Source organism: Oncorhynchus mykiss, chromosome 3 (genome assembly GCF_013265735.2).
Source record: "Oncorhynchus mykiss isolate Arlee chromosome 3, USDA_OmykA_1.1, whole genome shotgun sequence".
Lineage (NCBI taxonomy): Eukaryota > Metazoa > Chordata > Actinopteri > Salmoniformes > Salmonidae > Oncorhynchus > Oncorhynchus mykiss.
Window position 1 is genome coordinate 38283741 of NC_048567.1, and position 18436 is coordinate 38302176.

The 18436-nt window shown below is 40.8% G+C and overlaps 1 protein-coding gene across 1 annotated transcript in view; it reads right to left on the reverse strand.

Annotated features, from left to right (window-relative positions):
- LOC110519945 (Krueppel-like factor 12) overlaps window positions 1–18436 on the reverse strand; it is a 137491-nt gene that overhangs the window by 19943 nt on the left and 99112 nt on the right. Inside the window, exon 4 of the mRNA XM_021596836.2 lies at window positions 6925–7060. Within this exon, the coding sequence (XP_021452511.1) occupies window positions 6925–7060 (136 nt within the window). The remainder of the gene's footprint in view (window positions 1–6924; window positions 7061–18436) is intronic.

Here is an 18436-nt window from a genome sequence, read left to right on the forward strand (position 1 = left end):
ATAAATATGCACTTTATCGAACAAACACACATGTATTGTGTAACATGAAGTCCTATGAGTGTCATCTGATGAAGATCATCAAAGGTTAGTGATTCATTTTATCTATATTTCTGCTTTTTGTGACTCCTCTCTTTGGCTGCAAAACTAGCTGTGTTTTTCTGTGACCTTGTGCTGACCTAACATAATCGTTTGTGGAGCTTTCGCTGTAAAGCCTTTTTGAAGTCAGACACTGTGGCTGGATTAACGAGAATTGTATCTTTAAAATGGTGCCTAATACTTGTATGTTTGAGAAATTTGATTCATGAGATTTCTGTTGTTTGAATTTGGCGCCCTGCAATTTCACTGTCTGTTGGCGAGGGGTTCCGCTAGAGGAATGGGGTTTCGCTAGCGGAACCCCGTTTCCAGACAGGTTAAGATAACCGTTGGACAAACTGAGGGCCAAAGGCTGGTTAGGAGACACCGCAATTGTGATGAACTGAGAGAATATTAGGGTAGCACTGTAATTAATTAATCATACGCTGTCTGCTTCTGTTTTGACCTCTTTCCCTTTCTGTCTTCTACACCTCTCTCCCCACCTCGTTTTATAATGCACACCATATCTGCATTGAAGTACAGATTGAACTTGTTTTTATAATATATTACAATTATCATAATTATAATGCATGTATTTATAACACCTGAATAATGAACTTCTTTCAATAAAGTGTTTCACATTTTCCACTGGTTGAAATTAAGTATCTCATTGAAATACTATCCTGTGTCCTCAGATTAATGCAAATGAGGGGAGTTAGAAATGCATCGTTCTTTTTCTATATATGAATTACAAATCAATCATGTTTCTAGTCTATTGCATAGTTACAATGTGTAATCATTGATGTCCCAGGAGCAGGAGTGGTAAACTCAGTTGAAGTGAATTATTGTAATGCCAAATACATTTAAATTCAGTTTTTCACAATTCCTGATTTTTGGTAAAAAATCCCTGTTTTAGGTCAGTTCGCATCACAACTTAATTTTAAGAATGTGAAATGTCAGAATAATTTGTCAGAATATTTCATCACATTCCCAGTGCATCAGAAGTTTACATACAATTAGTATTTGGTAGCATTGCCTTTATTTTAATTGTATTTTATTTCAACTTTATTTAACCAGATAGGCCAGTTGAGAACAAGTTCTCATTTACAACTGTGACCTGGCCAAGATAAAACAAAGCAGTGCGACACAAACAATAACACAGAGTTACACATGGAATAAACAAACGTACAGTCAAACACACAATAGAAAAGTCGATATACAGTGTGTGCAAATGAGGTAAGATAAGGGAAGTAAGGCAATAAGTAGGCCATAGTGGCGAAATAATTACAATTTAGCAATTAAACACGAGTGATAGATGTGCAGAAGATGAATGTGCAAGTAGAGATACTGGGGTGCAAAGGCGCAAAAAATAAATAACAGTATGGCGTTGAGGTAGTTGGATGGGCTATTTACAGATGGGCAATGTACAGGTGCGCTGCTCTGGCAGATGGTGCTTAAAGTTCGAGAGGGAGATATGAGTCTCCGGCTTCAGTGATTTTTGCAGTTCGTTCCAGTCATTGGCAGCAGAGAACTGGAAGGAGAGGCGGCAAAAGGAGGTGTTGGCTTTGGGGGTGACCAGTGAAATATACCTGCTGGAGGGCATGCTACGGGTGGGTGCTGCTATGGTGACCAGTGAGCTGAGATAAGGCGGGGGTTTACCTGGCAAAGACTTATTGATGACCTGGAGCCAGTGGGTCTGGCGACGAATATGAAGCAAGGGCCAGCCAAGGAGAGCATACAGGTCGCAGTGGTGGGTAGTATATGGGGCTTTGGTGACAAAACAGATGGCACTGTGATAGACTGCATCCAATTTGTTGTCAAGGATCGGTAGGATAGTCAGCTTTACGAGGGTATGTTTGGCAACATGAGTGAAGGATGCTTTGTTGCGAAATAGGAAGACGATTCTAGATTTTATTTTGGATTGGAGATCCTTAATGTGAGTCTGGAAGGAGAGTTTACAATCTAACCAAACACCTAGGTATTTGTAGTTGTCCACATATTCTAAGTCAGAACCGTCCAGAGCAGTGATGCTGGATGGGCTGGCAGGTAGAGTCAGGGATCGGTTGAAGAGCATGCATTTAGTTTTACTTGCATTTAAGAGCAGTTGGAGGCCACGGAAAGAGAGTTGTATGGCATTGAAGCTCGTCTGGAGGTTAGTTAACCTGTTTGGTGTAGGGGGCAGCATTTTCACTTTTGGATAAATAGCGTGCCCAAACTGAACTGCCTCCTAGTCTGTCCCAGATCCTAATATATGCATATTATTATTAGTATTGGATAGAAAACACTCTGAAGTATCTAAAACTGTTTGAATCATGTCTGTGGGTATAACAGAACTTATTTAGCTGGCGAAACCCCAAGGACAAACCATTCAGATTTTTTTTTAAGTCACTGTCTTTTCAGTATGTTTTCATGGGGAATCCAGAATTCTAATCAACTTTCCTGTAGTTCCTACCGCTTCCACTGGATGTCACCAGTTTGTAGAAATTGGTTGAGGTTTTTCCTTTGTGTAATGAAGAAGTACCATAGCTCAGAACGAACGTTACTTCATGCGTACCTTTTGATAGAGGAATGTGTCCAGAAAATCACGTTTTTGTTTTGCTCCTGTATTGAACACAGATCATTCCGTCTTCAATTTGATCGATTATATACATTTAGAAATACCTAAAGTTGTATTACAAAAGTAGTTTGAAATGTTTTGGCAAAGTTGACAGGTAACTTTTGAGATATTTTGTAGCTGTGTTTTTCTGTATAAAAACGTGCCAAATAAATGGACATTTTGGATATATATAGACGGAATTAATCGAACAAAAGGACCATTTATGATGTTTATGGGACATATTGGAGTGCCAACAAAATAAGCTCGTCAAAGGTAAGGCATGATTTATATTTTATTTCTGTGTTTTGTGTCGCTCCTGCAGAGTTGAAATATGCTACTCTCATTGTTTACTGTTGTGCTTTTGCCGAAAAGCCTTTTTGAAATCTTACATGTTGGCTGGATTTACAACGAGTGTAGCTTTAATTTGCTATCTTGCATGTGTAATTTAATGAAAGTTAGATATTTATAGAAATGTATTTGAATTTGGCGCTCTGCATTTTCCCTGGCTTTTGGCCATGTGGGACGCAAGCGTACCGCCTACCCCAGAGAGATTAACATAGTGTCCAAATAAGGGCCAGAAGTATACAGAATATTGCCATCTGCGTAGAGGTGGATCAGAGAATCCCCATCAGCAAGAGCGACGTCATTGATGTATACAGAGTAAAGAGTCGGCCCAAGAATTGAACCCTGTGGCACCCCCATAGAGACTGCCAGAGGTCCGGACAACAAGACCTCCGATTTGACACACTGAACTCTGTCTGAGAAGTACATGGTGAACCAGGCGAGGCAGTCACTTGAGAAACAAAGGCTGTCGAGTCTGCCGATAAGAATGTAGTGATTGGCAGAGTGGAAAGTCTTGGCCAGATCGATGAATACAGCTGCACAGTATTGTCTCTTATCGATGGCGGTTATGATATCGCTTAGGACCTTGAGCGTGGCTGAGGTGCACCTATGACCAGTTTGGAAACCAGATTGCATAGGTACAGTCGGATTCGAAATGGTCGGTGATCTGTTAGTTAACTTGTCTTTCGAAGACTTTAAAAAGGCAGGATAGATATAGGTCTGTAGCTGTTTGGGTCTAGAGTGTCTCCCCCTTCGAAAATGGGGATGACTGCGGCAGCTTTCCAATCTTTGGTGATCTCAGACGATACGAAAGATAGGTTGAATAGGCTAGTAATAGGGGTTGCAACAATTGGGGGCGGATAATTTTAGAAAGAGAGGGTCCAGATTGTCTAGCCCGGCTGATTTGTAGGGGTCCAGATTTTGCAGCTCATTCAGAACATCGGCCATTCGGTTTTGGATGAAGGAGAAATGGGGAGGATTGGGCAAGTTGTTGTGGGGGGTGCAGAGCTGTTTTCCAGGGTAGGGGTAGCCAGGTGGAAAGCATTGCCAGCTGTAGAAAAATGCTCAATGAAATTCTCAAATATCGTGGATTTATCTATCGGGGGTGATAGTGTTTCCTAGTCTCAGTGCAGTGGGCAGCTGGGAGGAGGTGCTCTTATTCTCCATGGACTTTACAGTGTCGCAGAACGTTTGGGAATTTGTGCTACAGGATGCAAATTTCTGTTAGGGAAGCAAAAGCTAGCTTTTTCAAACTGCCTGTGTATATTGGATCCTAACTTCCTGGAAAAGTTGCATATTGCGGGGGATATTCAATGCTAATGCAGAACGTCACAGGATGTTTTTGTGCTGGTCAAGGGCAGTCAGGTCTGGAGTGATCTAACATGCTGACCAGACCGGACACGTCGCGTGCTCGAGCGTCGCAAATAAAATTTAGAAATCCATGTTATTCAATTATTGCACCCACACTGCTCGCGCTCGCCAACGAGCGTCTGCGACACCAAGGGCTAAAATATAACTTATTCCTATTTCTGACGCAGATCGCACTGAAAGTCCTGCCTCTCCCATCTCCTCATTGGTTTATAGAAGCAGGTACCCACGTGCCATCTCCTCATTGGTTATACCCACGTGGGTGACTGAAAGACGAACTGTTTTGCCGGTAGTTGTGGTAAAACATTGAAAGTTTAAATGCGATCACCACATAAGTTAAACGATGAAAAAGCCTGGAAGAAGGAGAGATGACTAGAAATGATTTGGTTCGCCGTTTTATGTGTGGATTAATTGTCGGAGTAGAGGAGCTTGTGCATTTCAGGTAAAATAACAACTCAATGTTTATATCCCAGGACAAATTAGCTGAAGTGTTTTTGGGAGCATTTGACAGTGACCCATTACGGATGCAGGCAATGAGGCAGTGATCGCTGAGATATTGGTTGAAAACAACAGAGGTGTATTTGGAGGGCAGGTTGGTTAGGTTGATATCTATGAGGGTGCCCGTGTTTATGGATTTAGGGTTTTACCTGGTAGGTTAATTAATGAACATGATGTCAGTTCGGTTGTCATCTGAGACATTCTCATCAATGATAAGATGACAAACTCTACAGTGGAAATTCTACACATCAGAGTTATCGGATTCACATGGCATTGTTGTTCAATTTAAATGTTTGAATAAGAAATTATTTTTGATGGGATGAAATGTGATTTTAGCTTCTAAAATGTGAGATTTGGGTTTTCATTAGATAGGGCTCTGCTCAATCAGTGGCCCGTCCCTGTGAAGGGACATGGGCTATACAACTTTTCAAACATTCCCTCCTCTCCCTTCCTATATAAGCCCTTGACGACAATATAACCTCCAGTGGGAGCAGGTGTGACAGGAAGAACCGTCTTTGTTTCAGCGACAGTCTTAATCTTGCGACAAAACCGCCACTGACATGACCGCTGATTATAGCTGCTGCTGAGAAACCAGGGGAGACGGAAGAACTAACAATAATTGCTAATTGCCTAGCAGAGGTGGAGAGCACACCTCTGTACTAATTGCTGATTGCCTAGGAGAGGTAAAATAACCCCCCCCCCCCTCCCCTCCCCCCAATACAGCCACTGATTACCAAAACAAGTCACATATTGCCCTGCCCCTTGATCCTGGTTGATGTGTTATCAACTATCTGCAAACTATGAGCGGTCAGCAGTTCACACACCAAGTAGGCCACTGGGAAGACAGGCAGCACTTAAAGTAGATGGCCCTAGTCAGCAAAAAACAGTTTTAGACCACAACAGATAAAGACAAAGAAAGGTACTTATCACTCCTGGAGATATCAGGAATCCTCTATCTATTGAATGAACTAGGCTACATGTCATACTAAACAGGATATAAACACTAAATAGGTCAGGAGACAGGGAGCCTAATAAGGAATGAAAATGAATTATTTAGGCGATATTATATGGATTATTTCAAGGCCTACAAAGAAATACATTGTGAAGGATTTGCAAGTGCCACAAAATAGGATGGTAAGGGACATAAAGCTATCAGCATTTAAACAACATTTTATTGTATTAAATTGCAAGTAAAGGCTATGACTTACTTAGAATTAAATACAAATTAAGTTTGGCTAGTCTGTTGCTTCAGGCTCATGCTATGGTGCCCGGAGAGCAGGCCATCCTCTCTGCACTTGCAGAGCCACTGGGGATGCTAAACAAAAGCTCCTTGAAAGTGGGACTATGCCAGGCCTATTATCATTTAGGCCAAAATCAAATATGGACTAAATGATAATAGAACAAAAATAAATGAAACTTTTAAGAGATCAGATGTTTTGTTTATAAATACTTTACTTTTTTTCTACCCACCTAGGCCACAAATGCATGCTGGTCTGGGCATGCCCTGAGCTCATGTAGTGAGCGCTACAAAATTGGAGTGAGGGAGAAGGCCGACAATCCAGCCTTTGGGAATGTCGCTCCTTTCTCCATTCAAATTAGGCACACCCTGCTCTTCTTTCCGCTCCAGCTCCACTCCGCTCACATACTCTGTTTGGGATGCATTCCAAGTGAGGGAATGTTTGTTTGTTTGTTTTTGTGTGTGTGTGTGTGTGTGTGTGTGTGTGTGTGTGTGTGTGTGTGTGTGTGTATGTGTAGGATGTGCTGAGTCTGGTGGTTAAATTATGAGTACTGGGTCTGGAGGTTTCAAGGTTTAGGGGTGAGGAGAGCATACTGAAACCCTGATTCTGATTATAAGACTGGGCTAGGATGGATGGGGAAGCCCTGACTCATCTTATTATACGCAGAAGGACTAGAAACATTAATAGGGTGGTATAAGGCTATACAGAAGGATACATAATACTTAAACACACACACAAACGCACACACACAGGACACACAAAACAAACGCGCACACACAGAGAACACACAACACACACACTAGTACTTACTCCTGTACGGCGCGTGCTATAGACAGAGCGGTAGATCCGGTCTCGATGACACTGTCTAGGGTGACATTGGGCAGGTCATCATCGTCACTGTCACTCTTGATGTGCCGCGGCGACAAGCTGTTGTGGTCTGTGTATGCTGCCATGTAGACAGACAGAGAAGAGTTAGTCCCATATTCTATATTCTATACTGTAACATGTGATACTGTTGTAAGGTTACATGAAATAGACATATGATAAGGTTTATGTGTGCTGCCATTAGACACAAACACAGAAGACAAAGACAGAAGTCCCATATTACATTATATACTGTACCATACAGACAAGCCAATACACCATGCAAGCCAAAAAGCTTCATGATACAATTTTTGTATATCAACAACCACGCCTTAAAAAAGAAAATCATGCTAAATATCATATGATTCTACAGTATGTACAGTATCTAATAATAGTCCAACATATCAGACAGAATATCTTCGTTTTCTGTATTAGAATTTGTTCTTACTGTACATGGTTTCCAGTTACTGGGAGAAAAAAAAATATTTCCCTAATGTTGCTATTTTGGTACTATTTAAATAATATGGCTTCACAGAATACTGGTGCTTTTCATCAGTAGCCCTTTTTTACCAAGTTCCTCAAACCACCTAACCTGTCTGAGACCAATGTCTCAGTCCTAGTCTTATTGATATGACATAAAGTGGGGTTGAAATGATTGACACCCTTGATAAAAATGAGCAATAATGACTGTAAAATAATTAAAATAATGTTCTATATTGTATGCTCAAAGAAATTGGGAAGTTATATTATTTTATAATACAATTGCTCAGAGAAAGAGATTGTGTTTAACAAGTAATATGTTTTTTTCTTGAAAAGTTAGGGGTAAAAGTGATCAAAGATCCCCTGTTACTGATTCTGGTGAGAGGTTAGAATGTCTTTGGGGTATGATCTTTCTGTAACTTTCTCACTCATCATTATTCATGATTCATTCAGGATTATCCATAATCATGGTAGCATCCACAATAATTTAGAAGTGTTTAGAAACATATTTTATTCTTATTTACAATAAAAGTGACTCCGAAATGACACATGCCCTTTCACACCTGGACAAAAGGAACACCTATGTGAGAATGCTATTCATTGACTACAGCTCAGAGTTCAACACCATAGTGGCCTCAAAGCTCATCAATAAGCTAAGCACCCTGGGACTAAACACCTCCCTCTGCAACTGGAATCTGGACTTCTGACTGGCCACCACAGGTGGTAAGGGTAGGTAACAACACATCCGCCACATTAATCCTCAACACAGGGGCCCCTAAAATGTGCCTGCTCAGTCCCCTCCTGTACTCCCTGTTCACTCATCACTGCACAGCCAGGCACGAATCCAACACCATTATTAATTTTGACGACGACGCAACAGTGGTTGGCCTGATCACCAACAACAATGAGACAGCCTATAGGGAAGAGGTCAGAGACCTGACCGTGTGGTGCCAGGGTAACTACCTTTCCCTCAGCGTGATCAAGACAAAGGAGATGATTGTGGACTACAGGAAAAGGAGGGCCGAGAACACCGCCATTCTCATCGACGGGACTGTAGTGGAGCAGGATGAGAGCTTCTTGTTCCTTGGCGTCCACATCATCAACAAACTAACATGGTCCAAGCACACCAAGACAGTCGTGAAGAGGGCATGACAAAATGTATTTCCCCTCAGGAGAATGAAAAGATTTGGCATGGGTCCTCAGATCCTCAAAAGGTTTTACAGCTGCACCATCAGGAGCATCCTGACTGGTTGCATCACTGCCTGGTATGGCAACTGCTCGGCCTCCGAACGCAAGGCACTACAGAGGGCAGTGTGTACGGCCCAGTACATCACCGGGGCCAAGCTTCCTGCCATCCAGGACCTCTATACCAAGCGGTGTCAGGGGAAGACCCTAAAAATTGTCAAGACTCCAGCCACCCTAGTCATAGACTGTTCTCTCTGTTAGCGCACGGCAAGCGTTACTGGCAACGCCAAGTCTAGATCCAAGAGGCTTCTAAACAACTTCTACCCCCAAGCCATAAGACCCCTGAACATCTAATCAAATTGCTACCCAGACTATTTGCATTGCCCCACCCCCATCTTCTACGCTGCTGCTACTCTCTGTTATCATCTATGCATAGTCACTTAAATAATTCCACCTACATACATGTATACATATTACCTCAATTACCTCGACACGGGTTGCCGCCGCAGATTGACTCTGTACTGGTACCCCCTGTATATAGCTTCACTATTGTTATTTTACTGCTGCTCTTTAATTATTTGTTACTTTTATCTCTTACTTTTTTTAGGTATTTTCTTGAGACGGCATTGTTGGTTAAGGGCTTGTAAGTAAGCATTTCACTGTAACACCTGTTGTATCCGGCGCATGTGACAAATACAATCTGAATTGATTGGATTATTTACCAATTATTGACTTCGATTACATAAAAATCTGAAACACAACCAAAATAAACTGCAAAGGCATCCAACAAGTTTATAGAGTCTAGGAATATGGGACCAAATACTAAACTTTTTACAACTTTATTTATAAGAATCTTTAGGGGTGTCAATAATTTTGTACCCATACCTTTTTAAGAAAAAAACAAAATCTCAATTTCTGGGCAATTGTATTAGTGTAAAATAATATAAATGTCCCATTTTTTTAAGCATACAATACACCACAGTATTTGAATTATATGTTTTTATACAGTCATCATTGCTCATCTTTATCAAGGGTGTCAATAATTTCAGACTCCACTGTACTTAATTCCATTAATTGAATTTCATTTAAATGTCAGCTAGCTGAATGCCACATCACTACACGCATAGAAAATGTGATTAATGCTTTTCAGAGTGTGAATACTGCATCTAACAGCCATCAAAGCTGCAGCCCTCTTGCCCTCCACCCTGTCTGCAGACCACAATAGATTCTGAAAATACCCAGTACATCCTGTAGGGTAGACACTGTGTGAACCCCTATGTGTGTGTGTCTGTCTGTCTGTGTTCAGGCATATTTCCGTGCTTATGTCTGTGTGTGTGTGTGTGTGTGTGTGTGTGTGTGTGTGTGTGTGTGTGTGTGTGTGTGTGTGTGTGTGTGTGTGTGTGTCTGTGTGTGTGTGTGTGTGGGGTAGCTATGCGCGGGTCAGCTGTTTGTTCACCCGCAGCTGCCCGCAGTTGTTATTAACCCATCCGTAACCACCCAACTCTATGTAATGTAGTGAAAATCTGAGGCCCGACCCTAACCCGCAAATATAGAAAATGTGCTTTACAGTCAGAGATGGCGGAATGTTTTATTGACAGGCTGTCACGGCCATCTAAAGAAGTGGACCAAAGTGCAGCATGGTGAGCGTATATTTTCCTTTATATTTAAAATGTCGCCAACAAAACAACAAACAAAGAAACAACCGAGAAGCTTACAGGGCTATAGTGCCACTATCAAAAGTCAACTACCCACAATCACAGGTGGGAAAAAGTGCTGCCTAAGTCTGATTCCCAATCAGAGACAACGATAGACAGCTGTCCCTGATTGAGAACCATACCCTGCCAAACAGAAATATAAATCATCGAAATAAAGAACATAGAATACAAAACATAGAATGCCCACCCCATATCACACCCTGACCTAACCAAATAGAGAAATAAAATGGCTCTCTAAGGTCAGGGCGTGACACAGACCTTTTTAGGCCTGTGTTTCTGTTTATAAATTCAGACATTTAAGTAGGCTATTTGTTAGTCACCTTTTCTAAAGATACACTGAACAAAAATATAAAAACAATATGTAAAGTGTTTGTCCCATTTTTCATGACCTGAAATAAAAGATCCCGGAATTTGTTTTATGCCCTAAAAACATATTTCTCTAACATTCTGTGCACAGTTGTTTACATCCCTGTTATTGAGCATTCTCCTTTTCCAAGATAATCCATCCACCTGACAGGTGTGGCATATCAAGAAGCTGATTAAACAGCATGGTCATTATCCAGGTGCATGTTGTGCTGGGGCCAATAAAAGGCCACTCTAAAATGTACAGTTTTGTCACACAACACAATGCCACAGATGTCTCAAGTTGAGGGAGCGTGCAAATGGAATGCTGACTGCAGGAATGTCCACCAGAGCCAAGAATTTAATTTTAATTTCTCTATCGTCTGAGACCAGCCACCCGGAGAGCTGATGAAACTGTGGGTTTGTACAACAAAAACATTTCTACACAAACTGTCAAACTATCTCAGGGAAGCTTATCTGCGTGCTCGTCGTTCTCACCAGGGTCTTGACCTGACTGTAGTTTGGCATTATAACAAACTTCTGTAGGTAAATGCTCACCTTCGATGGCCGCTGGCACGCTGGAAAAGTGTTCTCTTCACAGAAAAATTCCAGTTTCAACGGGTAGATAGTGTGTTTGGTGTCATGTGAGCGTGCGGTTTTCTGATGTTAGCATTGTGAACAGAGTGCCCCAATGTGGTGGTGAGGTTTGGGAATGGGCAGACATAAGCTACAGACAATGAACACAATTACATTTTATCGATAGCAATTTGAATGCAGAGATACCGTGATGAGATCATGAGGCCCATTGCTGTGCCATTCATCCTCTGCCCTCACCTAATATATTCGGCATGATAATGAATGGCCCCATGTCGCAAGGATCTGTACACAATTCCTGGAAGCTGACATTGAGCATGTTTGGGGTGCCCTGGATCGACATGTACGACAGCTTGCTCCAGTTCCCGCCAATATCCAGCAAATTCGCACAGCCATTGAAGCAGAGTGGGACAACATTCCTCAGGACACAATCAACAGCCTGATCAACACTATGCAATGGAGATGTGTCGTGCTGCATGAGGCAAATGGTGGTAAAACCAGATACTGACTGGTTTTCTGATCCACACCCCTACTTTTTTTAAGGTATCTGTGACCAAGAAACAAAATAAACACATGTCATAAATCAAATCAGCTTTCATGATTTTGATAAAGATGGCACTTTTTATAGACGGTCCCTAACCACACATTCATTCTCTCAAGATGCTCAAATAAATATATCCTATTTCTTCAGTCCTGTTCCCGAGTCAAAATGTGGTGTATTATTTTACTGCAAGAAATGCGTAATTCTGCAGGAGTTAGTATTATATCAGGCTATGTGAAAGGTTATAGAACAACAGTTAGTGCCCAGAGTTCAGTTAGGCTAGTATTCCATGTAACCCATCTGAACAGTACAGTTCCCATGAAGTGACATTTTGAAGTCCCTGTCTTGTGAATGTGGAAATTGTATAGTGCTTCATAGTCATCACACATAACATCCTCATCCTTTTCCAGTTACTAGACTACTGTTCTGGCCCTTCTATTTATTTTCAACTCTCCATTTGACAACTTTTTTTATTTTTGAATTCAACTCCGACATTGTCCTTTTTGCCTCAGAGGATCAGGCCCTAAAGCTTAGGCTACGCACTAACGGCAGATACAAATAATGAAAGAAAAACCTCAATGTAGCCTATAGATATGAATTGCAAAGAATTACATATTTATGGACTTCATTCAACTCAAGCGACACTGCTCATGCCATGCTACAGGCTGTCTTGCCCTCAGGCCAGTTGTCTGTTTGACAGCTCCTGACAGGAAGTTCTTGTTCGGTCTACAGTGAGGATGGGCCCACCCCAGAGACACCCACAAACACACATGTGCAGACACACACACACACATAATCAGCCACTATCGCCCTCGCCCTGTAGATAAGAAGCTGGGTGGTGCAGTGTATTTTGGCATTGTTGTTTTCTCTGAGCGGTGGGTGGGGCATGTCTTGATAATGATACCCGTCGTGTGTGTGTGTGTGTGTGTGTGTGTGTCAGTGGAGGCTGCTCAGGGGTGGACGGCTCATAATAATTGCTGGAACTGAGCGAATGGAATGGCATCAAACAGGGCTCCTGAGTGGCGCAGTAGTCAAAGGCACTGCATCTCAGTACTAGAGACGTCACCACAGACCCTGGTTTGATCCTGGACTGTATCACAACTAGCCGTGATCAGGAGTCCCATAGGACAGCACACAATTGGCCCAGTGTCATTGATTTATGTTGTTGATACCTTACCGCTCCTGTTATTACCATACGCCCATCTTCCCCAATTAAGGTGCCATCAACCTCCTGTGATATGTGTGCATATTATAGAGATGGAAAGAGGTCTCATCATTGTATCTGTGATATGATGGTGTCTGTGACAGCATTGACAGTGCTATTCTCCATTTTAAAGTAGTCCATTTCCTTCTTCTTTTGAGTTTAAAAAAAGGTTAAAGCTTATGATGGTTATTTCCAGCCACCTGCAGTGCTGGAGTCCTGAACCAAATGTGTCACTCAGTTATTGTGGCCGCTAGATGGCGGTGTTCAAGCCATTTACAAAGCATAGCACCCAATTTGAAAAAGAAGACCTCGAACAATCATGAATCTACATTTGTATTACTTGTCAGTGTTCTGAACAGACATTATGTCTTTTTACCTAAACATGCAAACACCATTGAATAGAATTCATAGCAAGCAGTGGACTGGGTTAGTCAGATTTGATTAAATATATAGTGATGCTCTAAGAGCCGGCTCTTGTAGGTGAACGTTGGGAGCCGGCTCGCATATCAGAAGAGCCGAATCTATTTAAAAAAGACGATATGAATAATCAAAAGATTTAAATAAATATCATTAACTAATTCAAAGAACGAAAAAATAAATAAAATAATATAGGCCTAAATGCTCAAGCGCACACACATTCATTCTGAAAGATCTGCAGATCCTCTGAGCTGGTGGAAGAACAAGGACTCTAGGAAGCCGTGGGTAGACAAAGCCATGACAGGGAGACTGCAGTGGCCACATCCGTTCCCTCTGAGGGTCTTCTCGAAAACGGGACAAATAATTACTGAGAGAAGAAACTGCATCACCACCTCATGAGGCAGCTTGCATTTCTGAATGCAAATGTTTCATAAAATAAAAATATGGTCAGCATTGCTGTGTACTGCTGGTTATAACATGGCAATAAAGAAGAGAGAAAAGAAGGGCCAGTTTAATGTTTTAAGTGGGATGCTGCAGTTTTGCACATTGATATTTATTTTTTCTTTATGGTGCAATATTCTATTATGCTGTTCAGACTGTATTCGTTTTGAATGGTTAGATTTATGCACTTTGTTAATATACATTAAAAAGTTATACTTTAAATGCAAATGTTTAATAGCATTCTTTTTCATAAACCAATGCATTTTTAAATACATTGTGGTTAAGATAGAGTACGATTTAATAATTTAATTAGAATTGTTTTAACACCAATCATAGACAAAATATTGCAAAATGTTTGACTTGAAAAAACACAAAACATATATTTTTTAAAGAGACGATTGGTAGCCAAAAAAGCTGGCTAAATGTAAAAGAGCCGAGGTGCCCGTCACTACAAATATAACATAACAGATAAACTGGAATGACATTCAGTCTCATGAGATGGGTGCCAAAAATAACTAACTGAAAGCCACACCCACAATATGTCACGAATATGACTGCATTGAGGCATATGTCACTGTGCTTCTATGGCTATATGCACCATGCCATTGCCTATTTCATTTAGCTAACAAGACTGTTTATAATCCAGTGGCATTATCACACATCTATATTTTAGCTTAAATTAGCTTTAAAAATCTGAAGTTTTCTTTTAGCCTCATGGCAAGATGTGTAGGATCGCATGAGATGAGCTATCAAATTGCATATTTTTCTCTTTGCCCCATGGCAAAATGTGTAGGTTTTCAGGAAATCTGCTTTAAAATGGCAATACTTTCTCTTTGCCCCATGGCAAAATGTGTAAAATTGCAGGAAAGGAGCTGTTTTCCCACCAATGTTTCTGCAGGCTGGCTGCTGTTCTAACAATGGAAATACATGTCCTCAATGAATGAAGGCAAGTGAGAAGGAGTGTGTGCATAACAGGCAAACAAAGTTGTTTTTCTCGAAGTTGCCGGAATGCCACGTGCATCCACTTATATAAGTACATTTTTAACAGCCCTAAATATTACTAAACTTACATTCAATCAAATAAGCCTTGTGTAATTCCATACTGTCTCATAGACCTCCATGCAAAAAAGGGCTTCTCTCTCGCAGACAGATTTTGGCTGGAGTAAGTCCTCTCACTTCACCTCTTCCTTTCTGTCCCAACCCATAGGAATTATACCCAGTTGACTTTAAAATGGTGGAAGCCCTCAATAACAATTTCCGTGCTATTACAGGTTACATCCAAGTTGAGTCCTCCATCTATCTCTATGGTGTGTCTACGGTACAAGCCCACAGTCCATGTGGGATGAGCTTTATATACACTAAGTATTCAGATGCTTTACTCAGGACTTTGTTGAAGCACCCTTGACAGCAATTACAGCCTCAAGTCTTCTTGGGAATGATACCTAAAGCATGGCAAACCTGTATTTGGGTACTTTCTCCCATTCTTCTCTGCAGATCCTCTCAAGCTCTCTCAGGTTTGATGGGGAGCGTTGCTGCACAGCAACGGGTCTCTCAGGGCTCTGGCTGGGCCACTCAAAGACATTCAGAGAATTGTCGCGAAGCCACTCCTGCGTTGTCTTGGCTGTGTGCTTAGGGTCATTGTCCTGTTGGAAGATGAACCTTCTCCCCAGTCTGAGATCCTGAGCGCTCTGGAGCAGGTTTTCATCAAGGATCTCTCTGTACTTTGCTGTGTTCATCTTTCCCTCGATCCTGACTAGTCTCCCAGTCCCTGCAGCTGAAAAACATCCCCACAGCATGATGCTGCCACAACCATCCTTCACATTAGGGATGGTGTCAGCTTTCCTCCAGACATGATGGTTGGCCTTCCCCAGATCTCCTGTCTCGGAGCTCTACAAACAATTCCTTTGACTTCATGTCATGGCTTGGCTTTTGCTCTGACATGCACTGTCAACTGTGGAACCTTATATAGACAGGTGTGTGCCTTTCCAAATCATGTCCAATCAATTGAATTTACCACAGGTGGACTCCAATCATGTTGTAAAAACATCTAAAGGATGATCAATGGAAACAGGATGCAACTGAGTTCAATTTCAAGTCTCATTGCAAAAGTTCTGAATACTTACATGAATAAGGAATTTACATTTTGTCCAGTGACAAAATGTGGAAAAAGTAAAGAGGTCTGAATACTTTCCAAATGCGCTGTATCTTGATGCTACTCTCTCTACTCCATATACTAGCTCAGCAGCTCTCAGAGCAGATCAGACAGTGGCCATAATGGTCTCTAATAACACAGGTCTGGAGGGAGGAAACAGAACTGGGAAAAAATATTTGTCAAACCATTTCAAATACTTTAACAGAATACTGCAATAGTTTTTCTACTTACCCAAAGTCAGATTAACTCATGGATAAAAATGTTATGTCTTGGTGTGCAGTTTGGAGATAATTGAAGTTAGCATATGTGTATCGCAATTTCTGGAAGTCTCCAGCTACAATAGCCAGCTCCTCTCAAAAGCAGGGAACTAGACATTCTAATTATTCCAAAGCGGAGTGTATAGCACTTTGTACTCTATTGATACAAAAAAACGATGTTTTAATTAAGGATCGTACCCTTTTTTTATATTTTCACCTAAAATGACACCCAAATCTAACTGCCTGTAGGTCAGAACCCAAAGCAAGGATATGCATATGCTTGATACTATCGTAAAGTCAAAGCTTTGAAGTTTTTGGAAATGTGAAATTAATGATGGAGAATATTACACGTTAGATCTGGGAAAAGATAATACATGCTTTTTCTATTTTCTGGCCAACAGATGGCAGCAGTGTGTGTGCAAAGTTTCAGACTGATCCAGTGAAGAATTACATTACTGCACAATGTTTTGTATCGAAATTCAAAAGCTATTTTGACATATGTACTAAAGGCACTTCAGCATAAGCAGCTTGACTATTGCTAGAAAACTTGTAGCTTTATTGATCAACAACAGATATACTTACATTGGCTGGATTAATTAGGATTCAAACCTTCTCTCAAACAGCCTAATACATACTCAGAGTAGGTTTACCCCATTAATGTACTTGGTCATGTAAACGTGTTTTTCATGTAAGACATCATCCCATTTCACTCAAACATTATGTTCAGGTTTCTCCGGACATGGATTAATCCTAGTCCTGGACTAAAAAGCAAGGTCAATGGAAAATCTCCAGCCAAAATTATTTCTAGTCCAGCACTATGTATAATTTGTGTCCTCAAAACCGCTCCTTAACCCTACATATGACCGAGGCTAACACATAAGCCTAATCAGATGGAAAATGGACAAGGTTGTTGACAGCTTTTGAACATATTTTGAAGCTATACATACTTTTTGTTCCGGTCATAAACAATGGAGTAATGCAACATTATAATTTGGGTTATGATAGGGTAAAACAGTTATGCTATGCTCTTGAAACATTTATAAATGATAGTGTTTCAAAAAACTCTTAGGGATCCATTAAAGTGCCTATCCCGTTAGCGGGATAGATTTGACAACATCCGATGAAATTAACCAAGCGCCAAATTCAAACTACAGAAATATAAATATTCAACATTCACGAAAATATAAGTGTAATACCTCAAAATAAAGCTTAACTTCTTGTTAATCCAGCCGCTGTGACAGATTTCAAAAAGGCTTTACGGTGAAAGCCCACCATGCGATTATCTGAGGACATCGCTCTGCATACAAAAACATGAAAATCATTTTTCAACCAGGCAGGTGCGACACAAAAGTCAGAAATAACGATATAATAAATGCCTTACCTTAGAAGATTTTCACCTTTTTGCAATCCCAAATGTCTGTGACACAATGAATGGTTGTTTTGTTCGATAAATTCCTTCTTTATATTCCCAAAATGTCTATTTGTTTGGCATGTTTGATTCAGAAATACACCGTTCCAACTCGCCCAACATGACTACAAAGTATATAATAAGAACCCTGTAAACTTGGTCCAAACATTTCAAACAATGTTTTTAATCCAACCTCAGGTACCCTAAAATGTAAATAATCAATAAAATTTAAGACGGAATAAAGAGTTTCCAATATCGAAGAAAACACGGCGCACGCTATTGTTCACACGCACCAAAAGACTAGAGACCTTCTGAGTGACACATGGAATGAATAGGACTACTTCTTAATTTCTCAAAAGAAAAACATCGAACAATTTCTAAAAACTGTTGACATCTAGTGGAAGCCATAGGAACTGCCATCTGGGCCCTTATAAATCAGGTTTCCCATAGAAAAGCATTGGAATACACAATGACCTAAAACATTTGTTTCCCTGGATGGATTGTGCTCGGGGTTTCGCCTGCAGTTCTGTTATACTCACAGACATTATTTTAACCTCTTGAATATAGGGGGCACTATTTTTATGTTTGGAAAAATAACTTTACCAAAGTAAACGGCCTATTTCTCAGGACCAGATGCTAGAATATGGATATAATTGACAGATTAAGATAGAAAACACTCTAAAGTTTCCAAAACTGTCAATATATTGTCTGTGAGTATAACA